The following is a 22,248-nucleotide window of genomic DNA, read 5'->3' as shown; positions in this document are numbered from 1 at the left end:
TCTTCCAAAATTTTGTTTACCCTTGACTTTGATTGATTCCATTAATGAATTATTTATTTCTCTCAAACCAGTTCAGCTCATTTGGAGGCCAAGCGGCGCGATCTTGAGTGTCCTTGAGCCAGTGACCCCTTCCGCACGTGCGCGTCATAAATTTGTGAAATGCAGTCACGGGTATGGCTGTTTGCTCAGGTGACTTTATGTATATGAAATGGGTCAAAAGAGTTCATGTGTGTGTGTGTGTGTGTTTGTGTGCAAGTGGAGAGGATTACTCGAGGCTCAAGTGGGACACTGGGGTCACATACGCAGCAAATGAGGAAGCGCTAACAGGATAAAAAGGGCCAAGCAGCTGAGTCATGATAAAGGACACGAAGACCCGAGTCAGTCGTTGTCTGCACAAGTTTGCAAAAAATAAAAAATAAAAAAATGGGGTTTTGGCAAAACACAAGAGGAGGACGTTTGAGGTGTGGAAAACCCCCCCTGCTGGACATCTTCATGACTTCAAAGAGTTTGGGAGCCGCGGCACCTTCGTTAACACGGCATTAAGGCTGCTATTTGTGGAGTGGGCTGGCTTAGCGCTGCCGGCTAACGCCAGCATCCACGTTTTTTTTTTTTTTTTACCGTTTCAAACGCCTGACGCTGCAGCCCCCCCTGCGCTCGCGCACAAGCGGCAACGGCCGCAAAATATTTTCTGCACATCCAGGACATTCTGTCGATGGAGAGGCGAAGAGAGATTTTTTTTTGGGGTGGGGGGGGTGGTTGCTGAAGAAATTTTAAAATCATGTCATGGAGCCAATCATTTCAGCAGTACTAAAAAGTACTTGTGAAATACTGGCGGCAACAGAAATGATGTCACATGGCGAAAAAGGACCCACAGTTGTGATGTCATCCGCCCCTGAACAGGACGCGTGCATTTATGCGCGTGTGCTGGTGGGGAAGCGGAACCTGATGGCAGTCACATCGCCACTGAGACACTCATGATTCACGGGGGAATGCCGCATTTGTCCGGCCAAACGTTGGCTTGTGTCCTTTTAGGTGTTGAGTGAGTGGGACGGAGACAGAAATAGGAGCGGGGGGCACATTCTCAGCTCACGGGGACAGCCGAGTTCTATTTGTATGCAATTAGCACGAACAGGAACGCCAATTGTGTACAGTGATAGGACTTGGAAAAATGTACTCATTCAAAATACACATTGCCTTGAGCGCTTGAAAGTGTCTGGTGCTGTGGACTATAGATCAGTGACAATTGTTCAAATTTGCACAGAGCTGGAGCTACAATGATCATTGCGTAATAGTTCCACAGGAGGTGTGCAAAAACGCAAAGAGACAATATAGATTTGGGTGATTGTTGAGGGAGGTAATGGCCAGAGGGAAGAAACTGTTTGAATGTCTGCTGGTTTTGGTGCGCATGGATTGGTAGCGCTCGCCTGAGGGGAGTAGCTGGAAAAGGTGGTGAGCAGGATGCGGAGGGTTGAGTAGGGTTTTCTCTACCCTTGTCTTGGTTCTTGCGGTGCGCAAGTCCTCGAGTGGGCAGGGCGATGCCAAGGATTCCCGCCCCCCCCCCCCCCCCAACACAGTCCAAACTGTCCTTTGTCAAATTGTAAAAATTGCAATGACAATTCCCCCACCCTAATTTGTACATAGTGTACACGTATAAAAATCAACTAGAACTTTCATTTCATAATACCGCATGATTGTGTGGACTCTGGAATGCATGCCCAGTTTGCATCAGCTTATCACACACACACTCAAATTCTAATGAATTTGAGAAGCGAAAGTGTTTCGTACCCACTCTGGTGCAATCGGACTGCAACATCCTGAATTGCACCACTTTTATCAAAACAGACGCGGCGAAAGGTGGCTGACTCACCCAAGTGCGAGAACGGGTGTGATAGTGGGGCACCACGTGAGCCCTTATGAGAAAGGCGCCAATAAAAAAAAAAAAAAAAACTTCCTCACAACAATGGAAATACACAAAGGGTAATTTTAGGTGTTTTATTGGTCCAGCGGATGCCAAATCAAGTACGACAGACTGTCATTTCCTGTGTCAGAACCTACGTAGAAAATAAATAAGGAACATCATAAAACGGTAACAAAAAAATAAACATGTCAAGCGGCTTGCAGTTTCTTTCCATACACGAACCCCGCTTGCTCTTTAAGTCCCCAGCGCAGTGGTACACGTTCACTCTACCTACATTCGTATTTGCAAACATTATTAACAGCACGCTTTGTGATAAGAAAAATAGAGACGCTTATAACGTTTGTGTGCGGCGGACAATGACAGCAAAGAAATATTTCCCCCAACAGTGGGGAGACCCTGTTTTCATTCGCCGTGTTTAGTAGCGACCGAGCTAAAAAAAAAAAAAAAAAACACTCAAAAGTTACTCATTTGAATGTGTGACGATATTCGATGAAATGTGAAAAATCGTAGAGAGGCTCGCCAAGCAAGCTCAACAGGCACCCGACGGCAAGAACGCCCTCTGCGCGAAATCTAAGCGGAACATTCTCGACACCGACACGGAAACTAAACGCATCCCAAATGTTGCAAAATCATTCCACAATTTGGCTGCCGCTTGACACCCGCGTGAACAGTTCCAGTGTCGAATAAATACGATCCAATGAAAGTCTCCGGTGTGAACTACAGCAAGACTGAATTGACTTTGAAATCAGTCACAGTTTGCTTACAAAATTCAGAAGTTCCCATAGAAATTTCTCGAAGGAAGGCATGAAAGTGAAAGAGGAGCGTTGCTTTAAAATGACATCTTTGGATCGAGAAAAAAAAAAAAAGACAAAAATGTAAGTCACTCCCCTCGTTTTTGGAGGATTTAAGGTACACCAATGTGAGAGGGGTAAAAATCCCAAAAGAAAACAAAACCAAACCAAAAAAAAAAAAAGAGGACGTCATCCTTTCGATTTTGAAAAGGTTTTTTTTTTGTCAAAGTACTTTCATTGTGTCGAGTCAATGAGTGAAAAAGGCGCGTGGATGCCACATTCCGTTGCTGCTTTGTGGACCGGCAGGGTGTCAGGACTGACTCCTCAGGTTCTGCGAACACACACAAATGCACCGCCAACATTAAACCCTCAAGTTTAAACACCCCCCACCCAGATCATGGTCGAGACATGACGCGCTTAGCGACGAGACAAACTACTCGCAGCGCCGTCACGTGTCGCCCGCAAACTACAAGTTACATCATTGGCGGGTATTTTTAGAAGGTGTCAAAACTTGGAACGGGGTGTGCTGACGCCCTCTTAATCCTCGGTGAGTCGTGAACGGAGCAGACTTACACACGCTAGCGGCGCTAGCGGCGCTAGCACTTCCGACTCTGTCATAAAACTTGGGAATCAGCAACTAGGGTGGAATCACGGCTAAAGTCTCGACCCGGGGTGTCAAACTCATTTTTTGTCGCGGGCCACGTTGTAGTTACGGTTTGCCTTGGAGGGCCATTATGAATTTTGGGAAACCATGTAAATGTTTAATCACCTCCACATATTACAAACAAAGCGCACAACAAATTGATGAATAACTAGTTTTAAAACCAGAAGTCAAGAATAATGACTGTTATTGTGGATTACATATGACCATTTGAAATTTTGGTTTAGCAAGCATCATGGAACTTGACATGCTTGATTTGCTTTCGCGGGCCACATAAAATGATTTGGTGGGCCCAGATCTGGCCCCCCGGGCCTCGACTTTGACACGTGTGGTCTTGACCATACAAGAGGCTTTTGGATCATCTCAATTCAGTTTCCAAGGCCTTAATACCGGAATCCATTTAGTGTACTGTGAAGTCCTCTTTTTTGTCTCATGTAGCAGCAGCGTGGGAGCTACGAATGAACGTCAAAGCTAACTGCTGCTTTACCTTTGAAAGACGAAGAGCGAAACCACTTCCAAGTGGTGGACGGTTCGTCACAAAAAAAATAAACCAAGCACAACGTTTTGGGGGTTTGATCACACTTTAGTACACGGGTGTCAAACTCAAGGCCTGGGGCCAGATCCGGCCCGCGACATCATTTAATGTGGCCCGCAAAAGCAAATCATGTATGTCACCTTCCATGATCCTTGATAAAATGTGGACCGGAATCTCAAATTGTCATGTGTAATAAATAACTATATATTATTATTATTATTATTATAAAAATGCGATAATTTTGATACGCAGTTTACACTTCAATTGAACAACAATTGAAAAACAACAAATCAGTCAAGTTGACTTGACTGATTTCAAAACTGGTCATGCGTTGTGCAGCATACTTACAGGCAAACGTTGCCCAGCCAGTGCTACAAGATGCAGAACAGGAGAAGGCAGGCAAGCACAGGAAAAGAAGGGACGTGCAATGAGTAAGTGAGAAAACATGCCGTCGAGATGAAACCATCACCTGATTTGACATTAAGAACCGGCGTGTGACTGTGCCTGATGTCTCGCTTGTGTTTACGTTGGCACCCACCTGGCCGGCCAGTGTCAGCGGGAGACGCGGCGGGCCGCAGAGCGCCAACGAAGCCACCGAATGCGGGAGCTCCTGGATGGGAGCCTCGTCCAGATCGTCGATGCGAGGTTTCTTGATGTTGGTCTCGGGGCTGGTCAGAGGGGTCACGCTGTTCCTCCGGATCAAGATGCCGGGACCCCTCTTTACCTCCTGTACACGGTCGGACGTATCCATGATAGTCAACGGATACGGATCACCAAAGTATTTGCGCAATGAGGTCTCACCTCCGGTCTGTCTCTGTGTGTGTTCACTGCTTCCACATTCAAAGAAATGGACTCGACTTTGCAGCCGTAGGCCACGGGGGTGAGCTTCAGCACAGCGTGAAGGGGACACTTCAGGTAGGGCATCTCATCTGTAACGTGGGAAAAAAAAATTGCGGTAACGTGATCTGATGTGCTGTTATTTGAGCCTATTGATGAGAGAACAATGTCGTTTCTATGCCCACCTGCGCTTTTATCCAGGAAGTAGGCCAGGAGGCAGCGCATGACAGCCTGGTGGCAGATGACCAGCACGTTCTCCTGCCGCTCCAGCTCCATGATGACCGGCTCCACCCTCTGGACCAGATCCTGGTAGGACTACAAGCCAACACAGTGTTCACTCAATCTCATCTCGGGTTATGCAATCATACAATTTAATGTCCAGTAATCCTCCAATATTTGCGTTTTTGTTGCGCTCACTATGAAAGGGTCACGCGGCAGGGCGGAAAGATGCCAGCGCCCCGGGTTAGCGGCGTGCCCATATTTGGAAGTGCTGACGTTGCAGCCCACCAGGAAGTACACATGCAGATCTTAGCCGCTGCTTTAGACGAGAAGTAGGCTGAACATCGACAAGAATGTATCTTTTGTTCCAAAATAAACCCCTGGCATTGCTCATTTTAAGAATGAGGAGTACCGCACGGGTCAATTCTGGCACCCAGATTATTTCATGAGTTACATAATATTTCCAATATTTTTTTTCCCCTGATACTTTTATTTTCTGCCCTGGGAAGAACCTACAGCATTTGCTGAGATTTGTTTCTGGAGAGTTAAAGAAACTCACATTGTGGTTTGAGGCAAACAAATTATAATTAACCCTGTCATGCACCCTGTCACGTAGTAACTGTCCACTGTCGTAACCGCTGTCCCCTGATAGGGGTTAAATATTCAAACCAACTAAATGTATGATTTTTTTCTTCTGGTAATGTGAAAAAACTCTGCAAACATAGCCTGAAAATAATGATTAAGAGAATTTATGAGCATACGTTTCTGGGAGTAATAATTGGTCACAACTTGAAATGTCACGCTCAATATGTCGGGTCCAAACTCGAAGAAAACTTTGATGAAGTGTAAATTGGATATCCAAGTCATAAATCATAAATAATTGACATATTCAGATCCTACATTCCACAAATAGCCAGAGATGATTACATTTCCTTTGCACCTTACTTCATATATACACTGTAACGACGAAGAAATGTACCTCTCCAGCAGGGTAGCGGTAGTAGTATTTATCCTCATCCCTCAAGGTGAACTCCTCAGGGAATTTCTCTTTAATCTCGTCGTACGTCATCTCCTCACACACACCCTAAAACAGCAGGGCAAGTTAAAAGTAGAATATTTGCGCAAAGGGGGGGAAAAAAAATATTATGTGTCAAAAGAGTGACAGCCCACCGCGTCAATTTCATTGAGGGCCTTCCACTGCTCGTATGGGACCCCCAGGTGCTCGGCCGTCTGGATGCTGCGGCACAACTGGCTGGTCCAGACTTTTAGATCCTTCAGCTGCTGCTCCTCCACAAACTTGGCCAAGGCGGTGGAAAACTACAATGGGGAACGTATACCAATCACCGCCTGATTTCGACCGACGTGGCACCCGATCTTCGGAGCCTTACCTGCCTGCCCCTCGGCGAGAGACCGGCGTCGCCCCCCAGCCGCCCCTCCAGGTTGTCTGTGCTCTCGCCGTGCCGACACAGGTAGATGGTGCGCGGCTGGACGTGGATGTTCATCAGGTAGTAGACGATCTTGCTCTGGGTGTGATCCTGGATGCGGTTGACCAGGAAGCGGCGACCCACGTCGATCACTTTGATGAAGGATAGCTCCCTGCACGTCGAGAGCCCGGATGAACAAATTGTCTGAAAACGGCGAGGGCGTGTTGAAAATGTCCCGTGAAAGAGGAGCCGCTTGCCTGTCGTGCTGATCGGGATCCAGAGGCTGGTAGCTGGTTTTGTAACATTCGATCCTCCTTTGGAAATCCAACATGGCGTCCGTCTTGTTGCAGTCTTTGTAATCTGGACAGGACACCTTTACTTCCTGGATGAAGGTAACAATACTTTTTATTTTTTTTTTTTTTTATACATAGATATACTATATATATATAAACGATCACATGCAAAAATGTACATTTCAGCTGTACTCAGTTTGCATCGTTGGAGGCGTGGGACTCACCATGATATTTGACGCAATGACGCCGGGGTCGTCGCAGACAGACTCGATGAAAAAAATCTGGACAGAAAAAAACGGGGCATGCCCTTGCGGTGACGCCACACCCACAATCGATCCAGTTGCCATCGTTAACCCCGCGTACCCTGAAGCTGTTCTCACGGCCGAACTGCAGGATGAGCTTTCGCCTGTCCCTCGTCGTGTTCGTCGCGTCGAAGACCTGCCGTCGAGACGCCGTCTTAGTTGGTCCCTCGGTTGTTTCCGAACAGCACGATGGGGAAACTTACCGCAACTTGGCCTCCTTCGTCTTGCAAGTAGGACTTGACGTCCCTCAAAGCCGCTAAGGCACATTGTCTGAAGGGCAAAGACACCGGTAAGTTTTTTTTTTTAACTCATTCAGTATCAGCCAATTCTGGACCAAGTCTGAAAAGACGTTTAAAAACGTCTTTGGGAGTGAATGAGTAAATAATTATTATTTTTATCATTTACTCTGTGTATTGTCTTTTACGTAAGCGTGTCCACTTACTCCCTGATCTTGACAGCGCACTCGTTATCGGACTTGAAGAAATCATAGGAGCTGTAGTTCTTGACCGCCTCCCTGCGGTACTCGCCCACGTTGAAGACTGCAGGCGGGCAAACGTCAAAACGGTGAGAAGACACTTCACTCTCACTTTGTCCGCGGGGGGCGGGCAGTACCTTTGGTGGGCATGCCGATCCAGTTGAGGTAGCGCGTGAGCTTCCTCGACATGTACGTCTTGCCCCGAGCCGGCAGGCCGACCATCACGATGACGGTGGGGGGGTTGGCGACGTGGGGGGCGCCGCACGCTGTCGCGACAACAATCAGATTTACACAAATGCCAAGGACATTGAACGATGTCGCTCCGAAAGAGCATCGGGTTGACGTTACACTCGTGACCCACTTTTCCGCACGGCATCCGTGCGTGAACTTGCCCAGCGACCAATTCCATCGCTGCACTCGCCCCTGCTAGCATATTCTGCAGCTCACCCCGGCTCAGCATTTCTTTATGTCACAAGAAGTCAACTTAGGTGCGACCGTCACCGCACTGCAATAAACATCTACAGTGCCAACTCACTAATCTTCCCTCCTTAAGAGCCACATGAATGGGAGGGGGAAAAAAAAAAGAGATTAAGCCCGCTAATTGACAGTCAGACACCGACAGTGGCTCAGTCTCACATTTTACAGGACACTGCTTTTATTTATGTAACTTTTGTGTCCAAAGTAATTATATGTTGATGAGGACTGCTTGGATATGGCCTTTAAAATCTGATTTGAATCGTTTGTTTGTTACAGAAAAAAAAAGCAAATGACGTCATTATTCAACACCATTTTTTTTCTTGTGGAATTTGCTCGAGCAAACTTTTTTTGAGAAAACAAAAAACAAAAATAAAATAATAATAATAGTAATAATTTTCTTGCAGGATGCTCTTTGTGAAGGTGATATCCGCCGATCAGTCCACAGAAAATACTTTTCGACTCTTCCGGTAGCGCGATCCCAATGTTAATTCTTCAACGACAGAAATATCGCGCTGTGTCGCCTTTTTTCTCAGTTGTGCAGTTGAGGCAAGGCAACCTCGGCAAAATACGAGCAGCATACTTTTGAGTCAGAAGTTACCAACATGTCAAAAAAATAACCACTACTTTTGCACTGTATAAATGAAGCACCGATGTCATAACAGGACAACGTTATGGAAATGAACCCGTGCTTATCGTCTGAATTAAACATGCGAGTGACTTCTTGGAAATGTAGTCGCTCGAGGCCTTGGAAGAAGTCGCGAAATGTAAGCAACAGCGGCTACTCTAGTTTTTTAAAGTACTGTATGCACCGCTTTGTTAGAGGCCAAGATGCGTAGAGACAATTTGAGTTTTGAAAGCTACTAAAAATATGTTGATCAAAAAAAAATAAAATAAACCTGACATATACAATTGCTAAGTTACCTCGCAGCCGTGTTTGATAAATGCTAAAGTTGTTTTCAATTTATACATCCCCCCCACACCCCCCCCCCCACTCCTTCCTGCATCAATGTCGCGACAGAAACACGCGTTGCCCACCGACCAATAAAGGGCCGCGTTTTTTTTTTTGCAGCATCCCACGCCGGGTTGCTGCGCACTGCGGTTACTATGGCAACCTGTGTCCAGTCACGCTCGGGTCGAGGCGTGCCGCGCATGCCGTTGTAGGATAAGTGCACTCTGCTACCGCGCTGACAACCACACCGCAATCACATTAGTCGATATGAACGTGACATGAAAGGATAAAAACAGTTAAAATTCACGGATAGGCGCTCATTGGGGGAGGGGCGGGGGGGGGCAGTGTCGTGCCTCAGCACATCATAGAGGTCATGTTAACACAAATTACGGTCCTCGTTCAAAATCACATGTATAAATTCAGTCATGACGTCTTTTACCTCGACGGGGTGCCGGTTTATCATCCTTTGTAGGAACCCAGATCTTTTGGATCCTGTTCTGGGTCAGCTCTCTGGGCATTCCTTGAAGACTTGGAAAAGCCGCACACGTTAAGTAGGAAGCACGTCGGTTCAAACACACACGCAAACACTCCCCCGCAAAAAATCTAAAATTAAAAAAAAAAATTGAAAAGCTTTTATTTTGCCTGAGCAAGAAAAAACGAACCACTAGCAACGGTCGAGGCCGGTTGAGTAGAGCTAATCTGCCGGTCGCCAGTGCACATCCTCTATTTAACCCCGCCCGGCGGTGAGGCAACGTGCCTTAGGTGACGACACAAAAACGTCGACGTCATAAGGTGGTGGGGCCTCAGTAGCACCATCTTGTGGTCATTGTCATCATTACTACTCGAACATGACAGTAGTGAGTCAAAAGCCGAAAGTCACAAGAGTCTCCTACGAAAGTAATTGTCATTAGTGACGTAATTAGTATAGCGGTAGTAATGTCGATAGCAGTAAATAAATTATTATTGGAATAATGTTGTATAATATAGCTATATATTTCTATTAAGAAATGTGTTTATGCTGGGGAGTCTTGAGCAATGGAGTTACTCATTTAAAAACAATAATAATAATGCCACTAAGAATGATTCCTCACCCATGTGTTTATGATGTAATTCTGCCCGTCGCTATTTTTAGGTATTTCTCCGCACCTTGGCTTCTCGGGTGAAACGTGCGGCTTGTCACTTGTCTATTGCTCGGGCTTGCACCACTGAGTCATTGCGAATGTAGTTACACACATACCGGTTCTGTACCAGCCCGAGGACACAAAATCTCCCAGGGTGTAAACATGGTTTTATTTATCACCCAAAAAGGACATAGGAACTCAGGAAAACTTCAGCTGGCAGCTGATCACTATTGTAATGTTTTTGCGTGCTTCTTTAAAATCTTTAAGAATCTGTCTAACAAATGTTTACTTTTATGTATCCACTATTTGTTCTCTTTTCACCTACCCACGCTCCGACACAACAGTTTAAAACAAACTTGCGATGCCGAATTTATGAGGCACTGTCAAATGTTCTTTTTTGTTGTTGTTGTTGTTTTTATATGTGCGTAATCAAAAGTGAGAGAAGTGGATGATTGTAGCTCTTCGTTTATTTGGCTCCTGTTAGTCTTTTTTAGAAATGCAGCTCAGATGTAGTACTTCACACCACAGAAAAAGTGCTGGTCAACTTCGGAATCAGGTTGGTGAATTTGTTGTTGAAGAAGTGAAGTGTCCCAAAGGGGTTTACTTTTCATTTCATCATCCAATTTGTTTCTGAATTATTCAAGCTGGTCCGGGGGGATTCCTTTCTGACTGACGTCTTGCCACACAAAAGCCCCAGAGGGCCCCGTTGGAGCAGTTACATAAGTTCTGAATGAGGCTGAGGCTCCGTCCCATAATGAACCGGGAGCAAAGTGAAAATTATCTGACCCTTGGAGACGTTACTGTGGGACAAAATACGTTTCTTCGAGCCTATGACTTCCTCAAGAGAGACTTTTGCAAGACAACATCAGATTACATATTTCAACCCTTTATTCCTTTGAGACAAACGGTATTTCTCATCTCAGAACTACAACAAAAAAGTTAACCTACACATTATTCGTACACAAACGGGAAAATAGAAAAAGGGTGTATGTACATGACAGGGGGGATGATGGCCTCGTGACTACTCGCCCAGGTTAAAAACCCGAAATTTATCTTGATTGTAGAAGCAGGCCTTGACGACCCGTCCACCGAAATAACGTCCGTTCAGATCCACCACAGCTGCAGAAGACAAAAAGGTGAGAAACCGCGTCACGGTAAATAAATCACTCAAACTTTGAGACCGGTGATTCACAATAACATTATCACAATCACATTAACCAATTTCACACTCGATTATTATGACAGAAGATACAATTCAGCTGTGTATACGTCGGTTGCCATTTCTGACTGAAAACTTGCTTTGTCGTCTGATTCAATTCGTATTCAATGCAAATGTACCAAAAAAGTTAAATACAACTGAACTGTGGTGTTTTTCCAAAAATCTATTTGGTACCCCAAAAGAAAGCGAACAAAAAAAACGTTTGTCAAAGCATCACAAGTACTAATTATTTTTACATTGCCCGTTTTTATTTTATTATTATTCGTTTTTGGCATGCCCTGCTCCACCAGCGTCGTGATGTAAGCGCGCAGTGCCGCTGGGAGACTGGACTGGGTTGCTGGGCCACATCTGATATAACACCACAGGGAGCCTGGTCTCACCTTGTTTCTGGGCCAACCCAATTAGAAAGCAACACACTTTCACCCGCCCCGACTATACTAGAGCAGTTACACAACGGTTGCGGCAAAGTGTTGCAATTTAGTGTTTTGTTGGGAGGGGGAAAAGATCATCAAACGTTCAGCTGCAATTTCTGAGTGTCAATCATCTCAGGTGTTTCCAAAGGCTCGGTGAGATACAAACCTTTGATGGCAGACTCCACCCTTTCAAACTCCAGAAATATTCGGACGGCTTCGTCATCGGGCACTTCGGCAATCTGCGGAAAAGAAGCTCGTTTTGTCAGTTTGAACCGAAGGCAGCGTTCGATCAAGATTCGACCGCCGCTCACCTCGAAGATGACGCATTTAATCACTTTGCCGTATTTCTCGCACTCTTCTTTGGTCTCGCCTTCCAAGTCCTCGTCCACCTCTCCTCGGCCCACCATGTTCTAAACACAGGAAAGTTTCGACGCTCACATAAAACCCCGTCAAATGAGTCCTCCTTCGTGATTTGCAGCGAGATTTCGTCATCATCCGGGATGACCGATGTACCCTGAGCAGGACCACTTTGGTGGGGGTTTTGAGGATCTCGGTCAGCGGGTTTGCATCAGACTTCTTGGAATCTAGAATGGCTAGAATGGGGGGGGGGGGGGGGGGGACATTTACCAACTCCTCCATGGTGCAACCAAAAGCCAATATTTAAAAAAAAAAAAAAAAAAAAAGCTGTATTGTATCCAACGCTATTGTTCAAGTCTAGGCATGTAACAATACAATCCTTATTTAATCTGGAGAAAATTCTTTGCCGTTCGTGCGATATCAAATTATTAGAATTTTTTTTTTGGTCATGTTTTGCAAGACTTTTTTTTCCCCCCTTTTCCAAGAAAAAACATTGCACAAAAAGCAACACGGCGGCGCACATGGGGGTTATCTTACACCTCTGCTCATTTTAACACACAGAAGAAACATTTTGATGCGATAAGGATACGACAAAAAAAAACGACTGCGCACTTCCACTCCTTATATTATGGCATATCATATTCATAATAGAATTGAGCAGAGGTGTCTCGCGACAAAAACGAATCACAGAACAACAACGGGTTGGTCTAACCTGCTCCTCCGGAGGTCTCGGGAGCAACTGGCGGCTGCGCCCCTGCTACTCAGACACAAACCGCAAAGTAGAAACATTCACCAGATGTTCAAAGATTCAAAAGTATCACAGCATCAAAATCCTTCCGGGAGCGCCTTACGCTTTTCCGCCGCGTCGCCGATGATGATCTTGCCGCCCCTTTTGCTCGTCTTCTCCACAGACAGCGCCGTGCTCAGGCCCTGCTCGTGCTTGCCCAGGCCCTGGCCCTCCTTGAAGCCGTACTTCTGCATGATTTTGTGTGCCACGGTACCCCTGGAGGAACAGCTGCATGAGCCGGACGAGCTCTCGCTTTCTTCACTGCGATGAGCAAAAGCGTCTGACTCACCCCATGTTAGCCAGGAAGGAGCTGGTCGGTCCGGGCGGGGAACGCGGCTGGTCCGAGTCCTCGTACATGGGCGGAGGGATGGCGGCCTTTGAACCTCTGCCGGGACGACCTTCGTCCTCATATGGGTATGCTGATGAACCTTGTTCATGTACATCAGGGAAGGAAAACTTAATGATGCAAGGGGCCACCATTATTCATCAGTGTAACTGAGGGGCCACATAGGCTACACACTTCCAAACCAGATGTATGACAAAAATTCTATTTTAAATATGGACCAAGGAAGTGCTCTTAATCGATTGATTTTTTTACCAATAAAACAACCACATACCGTGATTTAAAAAAAAAAAGATCCTCCCTATGCAAAAGGCTCTCATGCATAAAAATGACCATTCAAAAAAAAGGCACAAAACCATTGAACAGCCAGCCGACAATAATTGCAAAAATCCTTTCTATGCAGTTTTCGATTAAAAGCTTAAAATTTGTTTTTGTTTTATTTAATCCTAGTGCCAATCGGGGAGCAGCGGACAGTTAGTTGCTCATCCATGATGAAAAGAGATTCATAAAGTTTACATCACGAGTTGATGCAGACAATGCCTCCACCTGTTGGTCAAACTGTGCTATTACGTTACATGGTCAGATTTACATGATATTGTCAGTGTTCAAGATCTTGCACCTGAACGTTATGCTACGATGTCTGCGTGATTTTTATTCTTTTTTTTTTTTTTAACAGGTAGTCCATTTGGGGCCACGAGAGACATCATTTTGGATTCCCTCTCTCCACACGCAGCTGAAAGGTGCAAGCACCCAAATTTTTCTTTTCAAACACTACGATGACGCACACACGTACGCGGCTGATTTTTATTTTTATTTTTTTTTACTCACAACTGAATCTCTCTCACAATATACCCATACATTACACTGAATATGACATAATGAAATCCTCGCAACACTGACGGCCCGTCACACTCCATCACTTACCGTCTTTGTCCACAAGAGATGAAGGCGGAGCGATGGCAGCACCGCCCATACCTGAGGAAAGGGACACACAAACACAAAGTCGACTACATTTGCACACAAATGGCTTTGTTTCAGAAGTTCAATACGAGCCACAATAAAGCACTCACTTCGTTTTCGCCGCTCCTTTTCATAATCTTCCTCCTCGTCAGAGTCCTCCTCTGCTGCTGGAAATCTCGAGAAGCCGCTTGGGGCTGCTCCTTCATGTCTCTCTTTCCTTTTCCTGGTGCAAAAATGACCGAAATGCGTGTGAGAAGGCGATTCAGCAGCCCAGAGAATACTCGTGGACACATTTTTGTATTTTTGCTAGATATGATTTGGTGTACTTTTCTCTGTCCTCAATCTCCTTCTGACGTTCCTGCTCCCTCTGCCGCTGTCGATCTTCCCTGTGCCGCTTCATCACCTTCTCATAGTCGTTGGGAAACATGGGGTCGTACTCGTCGGCGAGTGGGATCAGCACATCTCCGGAGGAGAAGCCGCCGGGCGCGGCCTCCTGTAATGTTTATCGTAGGTTCCATGGGGATGTTTACCTATGAGGTAAAATGTAATCCCAACCTTGAGTCCAGCAGCGGCATGTGGAGGAGTGTCTGGGATTTGTCGGTCTTCACTGGGACCTCCTCGCTTTAGATCAATGACGGGGGCCAAAACGGTAGGCTGCTTGGTCCGATGGGTCTGCACAGATGAACATATTTACTAACACTTTCATAAATGCCAGTGGTATCTGAGCTTTGGTTGAGATAACGCCGATACCTTTGCTTGGGTCAAGGCTGCCTTCTTCACCTTCAACTGAGACTGCAGCAGCTTGAAGTTTTTCGACCATCCCTCGGTCTTGGTGTCACTTGCACCCACGCCGAGGTCATCATACAGCGACATTGCTGTTACCTGCAATAGATGCACCATTTCAGTCCCAATGTGGACAGAATGTAGAGCCTATGCATATCACGCAAGTGGTCGTCAGTAACTAACAGGTTAGGAGGTATAATGGGGAGGTAACTTACTGAGGCGTGTTTTTTGCCACACAATTTAAATGATTTGAAATCGAACAGGCCACGAGAAATAGGCTAATAGCTAACGTTAGCTAAACACGATAAGCGGCAGTCGTCTTTCCCTGCCATGTCGCGTTTAAACTTTCAGAATACGGTTCGTAATGAATGTTAAACCCACCGTTTTTAGAGTTATGTTGATATTAATTGAATGAAATCGGTTCTTTTAGCTGCACGTTGAACAAATAGTCATGTTCGAGCAGGACGGAAGCAAAAACAAATCGAAGAGCGACAATCAACTACGTTGACGTTTTTCATTACCTTGCGGCGCCACCTCGTGGCCGGATGACTCCAATTGCGCCACGACGCTGCTTTATTTTGCAAAAGCACCCCTTTGCAATTTTAATATCACGTTTTTGTTTCACACGGTGTTGTGTTCAGGTGATTTCGTCCAACTGGAGACGATTGTTGGCGGTTTTGGGGCTGTCGGACTACAAACATGGCGGACCGCACCATCAGCTTCTGCCAGAATTTAGGAGGACCCGCACTATCGTGGGTAGTAGAGTAAAAGTGAAAGTGAATAGGAGCATGGGTGCTTGGCAGTCTTACTCGCTTGTGATTTCCCGTCGAGCTGTCGGATGGCTTTGGGATCACTTTTGCTTGTTTGCGTCGTCGCGCGTGTGCTGGGCACGGCGCGCTGCTCCGACGGGGGTAAGGAAACACACCTCCTGACGCTCACACTTGTCTTGTTTCCAGTTCATTTTTTAAGGCATATTTGAACGTGTATTCGTGTTTATTATTGTTATATTTGCCTATATATCGATTGGTGCAGTCTGTAAATAAATGCAGTGTAGCCCTATTACAAACAAGGGTGTCAAAAGTACTCATTGTACTCGAGTGCAGATATGTTTGTCTAAAAAAATAAAAAGACTGCGGTAAAAGTAGAAGTACTGAATTACCGGTAACTCCTTAAAAAGTACAGATTCCGAAATGTACTTAAGTACAAAAGTGAATATTTTTTACTCTTAATTTTGTTCAATGCTTGTTTTGGTAGTTTAATACAACGGGATAGGACTAGCTTCGCTCTATACAGTAAACTTGCATAGTTACTGTAGTGGGAAGTAAAAAACCTAAACGTGTTTAAATGTTGTGAACTGACACCTCCTAAAAAAAAATTTTTTTAAAAGCTAAATTAGCTTGTGGCTTTTTGTTTATTTTTATTTTTTCAGATGAGACAACGAAATTTGGAATTCTGCAATCTGATTCTTTTAAGGCACATTACGATCGCCGACAACATGGAACAAGGCCGGAGATGGGGAATATCTTACTTTTCTAACATCTGTTGCTGTTGTCTTTGATCATGTTCCCCGTGTCCCTGCTTTCACGATTTAACAATCCCAGATCTCAAAACGCGGTAAACCTCTGATGTATTTTTCGCTTCGTCATCCTTGGCAGATGCAAAAAGTAACAGGTCTGTTGTGATTAAGGAAGGAGTAGAAAGTAGGTGACTCATATTTTCAAAGATAGGGAGTAAGTAAAATGAAAGAAAAAATTTTTTGGATGCTCAAGTAAGGCACAGATACCCCAAAAAGTACCAACACTGGACACAAGTGAAGCCGCAACCAGTACGTAAACATGCAGTTTTATTATAATGAGGCGTTACCTTCTGTTGTAACTCCTCACACAAATATAAATTGTCAGCGATGATGTCACTGACCATAAATGGGGTAAACGCAGCACAGCTTGATACCGAGTTAAACAAATGCTGGACTTCAACATGTTTTAGTATTACATCTGAAAATTGTTGAGCCGAAAGCTAAAGTGTGGATACTTAGTACTTAATTGTCGTTAAATGTAAACGCGTATGAAAATAGCCTCAAAGTTTCACTGTTGTCTTGTTTAATTGGGAGTTCCTTTATCGTTGTGTTTTTGTTGGTGCCATTATCCTTGCATTTTAGTTCTCGCTACTTAGCACGCTCACAACACAAATTGTGTCATCTTCCTTTGGTCACATTGTCTATAATCCAGTTCAACTTGTTGTATTTATTACCGATGTTAGTAGCTTGGTTAGGTTTCTGGTTCATTTATAATTACTCTCAATGGGTTAATTATGAAAAATTGCATCATCCAAGTGCCACAATTGAATTTCCTCATTGTGTCTTCAGACCAAAGTGAGTGTCCCTGCTCGGGAATCCCTCAGTGGCCTCTAACCGAGCCTCCGCCGGAGGACTGCCACCAGCTCAACAGGACTTTCCGCTACACCTGCCTCAAAGGCTACCTGAGGACGGCGGGCACGTCCAATCTCATCAAATGCAAACCCGGCAGTTCGCGGTGGTCCAGTCCCACCCTCAAATGTAAACGTAAGTCTTTATACTTTGTGTTCGGATTCGGTAGCAGCTGATGTCGGTGTCGAAGCAATGTACCATATTTTCCGCACCTAAAAGCATTCCGTTTTCTCAAAAGCTGACGGTGCGCCTTGTAATCCGATGCGCCTTATATATGGATTAATATTCTGATTTCTTGGACGTATTATTTTAAATGTTCTGTAAAGCGCTTTGCTCTTGCTGCAGGGGTTGGGAAGGGTCTCCATAAGTAAAGCCATATTGTATTGTGTTCTATTTAGCGTAGCTCCATCTCGTGGAGGGACAATGCAACCGCAGCCATTATTTTGGCATCTATTCAATGTGTCTTATAATGCGGAGCGCCCTATATATGAAAACAGTTTTCAAATAGGCCATTCGTTGAAGAAGCGCCTTATACAGTGAAACTCCTCTACAATGAAACCTACATGGGCGAAAATACCCCCTAGTGTGAAAAAACTTTCATGCATTAAAGCCATTCCCACTTTTCTGCTCCCCCTACAACGAAAAGTCCCCGTTCCGTTATATGAAATCTTTTTCTCTGCTCTTGCCTCGCAACGAGATACTGTGCACTACAATGAAAACAAGCCTTCCGCAAAAGTGTAATCCAACCTCAGCATGCCACAGCGACCGCTGCTGCTTCGTTCGGAAACGGCAACAGCAACCACCATACTGATTTACACATGCACAGTAGTACAGGAAGTATTTGTTTCAGACACAACACGAACGTTGCATTGCTAAAATGGCGACAAAACGGACATTTGCAGACCAAGGTCTGAAGAAAAGAAAAGCTTTAACGCTTGAAGTCAGGATAAAGGTAATAAAAATGAAAGATGGAAGAAGCAAAATAAAAGACATTATGCAATAAATTTATGTAAGTGAAAATTGTTTCCCTTTTTTTCTTTCTACGCTGGCTATATGAAGTGTCAAATAAGTGTATGCTCATACTTATGCGCTATTGGAATAAAAATAAAAAGTACAGATACTGTATACGTTTTTTTGTGTGTGTTCGTGTTTACGTCCGAGATCAAATTTGCTACAGTGAAAAGTCCCCTGTTGTGAAAAATTTCTTGCTGGAAACATTATTTCGTTGTAGACGAGTTCCACTGTACTCCGAAGCGCCATATAGTGCGGAAGATACGGTCATCTGAGTAACGCGCTGTACAATATGAAACACATGATTGTCTTTTCAGTGGACCCCAGAGGAGGCGCCGCACACGCATCCAACAGCACCGACGCAGGTGAGCGTATGACAGCGCTCGAGAGGAACTGCCCAAAGCGAAGAGTACGATGTCCTACCAATAATCACTTGACATTCTTTCAACGTGTAGACGCTGTCACCGCGAGCGTAGAGAAACACAGAAATACGTCGGGACCCGGATATTCACTGTTAAATGGTTCAAGCAACGACACTTCTCTTCCACAAACCAGATCCTCCATGACTGGTGAGTTTGCTCTCACATATTGTTTTAGTTTACTTTGTCAATTGTCAACAATCGGCATTCTCTCGTCGGGAATATCTGGCTCAAGAAACCGCATTCTGGCACTGCCAGGAATCTGTTTTGCAATGTGAGATTGTGAATTTGCTTTGCGAAGAATCGTGCTTCTCACGCTTTACGGTCGTGTCGTAAATTCAAAATCATTTTACAGGTTGACTACAACAAACGTTGGTTGTCGCTCATTTGTAATATTTTTTTGTCACTGCCAGGATCTGGAATCACCATAGCGGTGGTCAGTAGCATCTCAGTCGCCATTGCGGCGCTTCTCGGAATCGGCCTCCTTCTTCATAAAATGTAAGGCATGAGAGTAAACACTTCCCCAGTTCACTTTTTCCACATTTTGCAGTGTTCCATCTATTTGTTCACACTCTGCATTTTGTTTTCCTCGCCCCCTCAAACGCATCCGTTCCAAGGCTCTGTCAAAATGAGAAATGAAGAGACAAACTTGAGTCTGAGTTGCAAGTGGAATTCCGGAAAGGCTCCACGCATTTGTTTTCCCTCTTTGTCATATTGAGCCAAGATTAAGTTTGAACGTGAACAACACGTGCCGTGTATTGCTGTATTTTCATTTCTTCCATTTTGGAACAAGACCGTACCAAAACATTTTGGAAAAGCACAAAAGCAAAAACAAAGTGTTCTTTCAGCGGTCACCGTTAAGGTGAAAGCGTTTTTCTTTGCGTCTATTGCGAAATGTCCAAGAGTGTCATCATTCTTTTTTTCTTCCTCAGAAGAAAAGCGCAACACAGCCGCCCGTTGCATACAACAACAGAAGGCATTCCTCTGAATGAAGCTACGTAATAGCATTGAAAAGCAGGTCGTAAAAAATAACAACAGAAAAGAAGATCACAGGACAAAAGGAGGCGGCAGCCGCGACTGTCTCGTCGAATTGTACTGTAGATGTGAGCCGGCGGGACTGACGTGTCGAGAGGCGCCATTGGCCTGGTATTTCCTCATGCTTGTCACGCCGTTGAACACCAGCAGCCCATCAAGACTCGTCGTCATCACCAAGCAGGCGGCGGTGAGCAGCCGGGTCACGCCCCGAGCAAATTTCTGTTTTCTCTAAACATTTACGGAAAGCTGTCCAAGTATTCTATTCGTTTACATACATTAGTGCCTTGAGATACACTCCGAAATAAATACAAATGCCATGAATCCTTCCAGCCCCCATCCCCACCCTCCTGAAAAAAAAAATGTTTTTATCGTGTATTATAATGATGAGAAATGGCGCACTTGTTGTATTTTATAAGAACAGATTTTTTTTTCTTTTTGTTTTTTTGGATGGCACTTTTGACTTCAGTGCAATGGACATGATGCTGCTCCTTCTGGTGCGCCACCTGGGGCAGTATAATGCCGATATACGTACATGTAGCAGGGTCGTACTCGTTTTGAATTCATTTTGACATTTAAAAAAAAAAATCGGTTTGTTGTAATTCGTTTTTACAGCATAGAGCTGCTCGCTAATTTTGCCTGCCGCTCAACTCACCCAAATGATGGCTCATATCATGGAAAATTCGTATGTTGAGTCACTTGAGCAAGAAAGACGCCTTCTCATTAAGGCCACTCCTATCCTGTCTGGAAGAAATCAAAACCTGGATGGCACAAAATTTCTTGAGATTCAATGAAAAGAAGACAGAGGTGATATTGTTTGGTCCCAGTGGCCCTTGTACATTCCATCCTGTAGACTTGGGCCCCCTGTCTCCTTATCTTAAGTCAACAGTCTCAAACTTGGGCCTTAAACTGGACAGTGATTTCAAACTCGATCGGCAAATTGGTGCCGTTGTTAAATCCAGCTTCTTTCACCTTAGACAGCTGGCCAAAATAAAACCTCTCCTCTCACATGAACACTTTGAGACAGTAATTCATGCCTTTGTCACATCCCGGCTCGATTACTGCAATGCCCTTTACTTTGGAGTCAGCCAGTCCTCCATTAAGCGCCTTCAGCTGGTCCAGAATGCCGCCGCTCGCCTCTTGACTGGTACTCGTAAGAGGGAGCGCATAACTCCTACTCTGGCATCCCTTCACTGGCTCCCCATACATTTTAGAGTTATTTTCAAGATCCTCTTATTTGTTTTCAAATCTCTGAATAATCTCGCGCCACCTTACCTCTCTGAGCTCATCCGCCCCTACACACCTGCCCGGCGCCTCAGGTCTGTGGACCAGACTTTATTAGAAGTACCAAGAACTAAACTGAGGCTCAGAGGGGATGGCGCCTTTTCTGTTGCTGGTCCCTCTCTCTGGAATGACCTCCCAGTGAACATTCGGGAAGCCTCCTCGCTGCCCATCTTCAAAACCCTCCTCAAAACTCACTTGTATTCTTTGGCATTCGACTCAGCATGACTTAGATTTGTTCTTGGTTTTACTGTTTGGTGCTTTCTACCGCCTTTATTACCGATTTGTCTTGCTGTTTATTGTGCATGTTAAATTGCTCCATGTACAGCACTTTGTATGCAGCGATGGCTGTTTGAAAGTGCTCTATAAATACTGTTGACTTGACTTGACTTGACTTGTATCTCAGCGTTGTCTTTGCACCGAGATCGTGTGACGCCGATGCGGTTATTTCCCCCCAACCGGCAAACTTGGATCATTTTCAGATTAATTTCCACCATTGTTTCAAAAAGCCTTTCATCAGTGAGTTCTTTTTTCCTAGAATATTGACTAAGTAGCCATGTAGCAATTTGTTATAATATATAATAATGAACTCAGTGTTCTGAAGCATGTATATTTTTCGAACCGGGAGTTTTGTTCAGCCAAATGCCTGTTATGCTTGTTAGTTTTTGTACCTTGGCGTTCTGCATTCGTGCAAGCAACATAATAAAGGTCTGTCAAATTCAAATGAAATTTCGGCATTTTTATCCTTGTATTGACTCGGAGAAGTTTTTCCTGTCCAGATGTTATCTGATGTTGGATGAAAACATCCCCGCGGAATGCATTGTAGCAAAACAATTGCTGCAAACATGCCTGGGCAGATTTCCTCTCTTGAACAGATACTTTCCTTATCCTGGGAAGACATTTTACAGGGCTGCTTTTCGAGCAGCTGCATTCTGTCAGCGTGTCATGTAAGTATTGTACTGGTAAGTGTTTACATCACTTCTCTGTAATTGTACAACGCCTTGAACTAGCCTTTGCCAATATTCTACTGGCAACAATAAATTGCTATTTTCATAGACTACCATTTTGAAGCAGAAAATACAAAAAGTCACTTTTCCTATTTTGACAGTGGCTCATTTGCGTGGAGTCACGTGGGTCATGTAGAGGTGTCCTATCGACCACTCTGAACAGGATAAGTGGTTTATTTCAATAAGAGACCACAAATTTACCTCATGAT

General features: G+C 44.7%; 3 protein-coding genes across 8 annotated transcripts; 1 reads left to right on the top strand and 2 right to left on the bottom strand.

Moving 5' to 3' along the window:
* Nucleotides 1–1,978: 1,978 nt before the first annotated feature.
* On the bottom strand, nucleotides 1,979–9,590 carry pfkfb3 (6-phosphofructo-2-kinase/fructose-2,6-biphosphatase 3). 3 transcript variants are annotated; one of them, XM_086103436.1, is made up of 15 exons: nucleotides 9,321–9,590; nucleotides 7,593–7,721; nucleotides 7,423–7,519; nucleotides 7,184–7,250; nucleotides 7,042–7,116; nucleotides 6,903–6,959; nucleotides 6,643–6,767; nucleotides 6,350–6,557; nucleotides 6,132–6,278; nucleotides 5,941–6,045; nucleotides 4,928–5,057; nucleotides 4,707–4,834; nucleotides 4,444–4,632; nucleotides 4,254–4,276; nucleotides 1,979–3,040 (listed from the first exon to the last, which is right to left on the bottom strand). In XM_086103436.1, exons 1-15 carry the CDS (start codon nucleotides 9,397–9,399, stop codon nucleotides 3,034–3,036), a joined length of 1,566 nt encoding a protein of 521 aa, XP_085959562.1. In that variant the 5' UTR covers nucleotides 9,400–9,590; the 3' UTR covers nucleotides 1,979–3,033. The 3 variants fall into 3 exon arrangements, with proteins under 3 accessions (XP_085959562.1, XP_085959561.1, XP_085959560.1); XM_086103435.1 differs by lacking the exon at nucleotides 9,321–9,590 and adding an exon at nucleotides 7,817–8,882; XM_086103434.1 differs by lacking the exon at nucleotides 4,254–4,276 and having other exon boundaries at nucleotides 9,321–9,552.
* Nucleotides 9,591–10,872: 1,282 nt separating this feature from the next.
* Nucleotides 10,873–15,528, bottom strand: rbm17 (RNA binding motif protein 17). Of its 2 annotated transcripts, none has more exons than XM_086103494.1 (13): nucleotides 15,386–15,528; nucleotides 14,832–14,963; nucleotides 14,637–14,753; nucleotides 14,408–14,574; nucleotides 14,192–14,304; nucleotides 14,046–14,096; nucleotides 13,068–13,206; nucleotides 12,843–12,994; nucleotides 12,704–12,748; nucleotides 12,148–12,227; nucleotides 11,946–12,044; nucleotides 11,801–11,873; nucleotides 10,873–11,121 (listed from the first exon to the last, which is right to left on the bottom strand). In XM_086103494.1, exons 2-13 carry the CDS (start codon nucleotides 14,952–14,954, stop codon nucleotides 11,024–11,026), a joined length of 1,257 nt encoding a protein of 418 aa, XP_085959620.1. In that variant the 5' UTR covers nucleotides 14,955–14,963; nucleotides 15,386–15,528; the 3' UTR covers nucleotides 10,873–11,023. The 2 variants fall into 2 exon arrangements, with proteins under 2 accessions (XP_085959620.1, XP_085959619.1); XM_086103493.1 differs by lacking the exon at nucleotides 15,386–15,528 and adding an exon at nucleotides 15,246–15,364.
* Nucleotides 15,529–15,573: 45 nt separating this feature from the next.
* On the top strand, nucleotides 15,574–21,421 carry il15ra (interleukin 15 receptor subunit alpha). 3 transcript variants are annotated; one of them, XM_086103498.1, is made up of 6 exons: nucleotides 15,574–15,775; nucleotides 17,230–17,418; nucleotides 18,618–18,665; nucleotides 18,756–18,869; nucleotides 19,133–19,217; nucleotides 19,652–21,421. In XM_086103498.1, the coding sequence occupies exons 1-6, from the start codon at nucleotides 15,703–15,705 to the stop codon at nucleotides 19,719–19,721; spliced, it is 579 nt and encodes a 192-aa protein (XP_085959624.1). In that variant the 5' UTR covers nucleotides 15,574–15,702; the 3' UTR covers nucleotides 19,722–21,421. The 3 variants fall into 3 exon arrangements, with proteins under 3 accessions (XP_085959624.1, XP_085959622.1, XP_085959621.1); XM_086103496.1 differs by having other exon boundaries at nucleotides 17,230–17,424; nucleotides 19,655–21,421; XM_086103495.1 differs by having other exon boundaries at nucleotides 17,230–17,424.
* Nucleotides 21,422–22,248: the final 827 nt, after the last annotated feature.

The sequence above is a fragment of the Hippocampus guttulatus genome, chromosome 22, assembly GCF_054856545.1.
Source record: "Hippocampus guttulatus isolate MCC_2025c chromosome 22, RoL_Hgut_1.0, whole genome shotgun sequence".
Classification (NCBI taxonomy): domain Eukaryota; kingdom Metazoa; phylum Chordata; class Actinopteri; order Syngnathiformes; family Syngnathidae; genus Hippocampus; species Hippocampus guttulatus.
The sequence above is the reverse complement of the archived record's forward strand: the minus strand, read 5'-3'. Positions and strand labels throughout refer to the sequence as shown.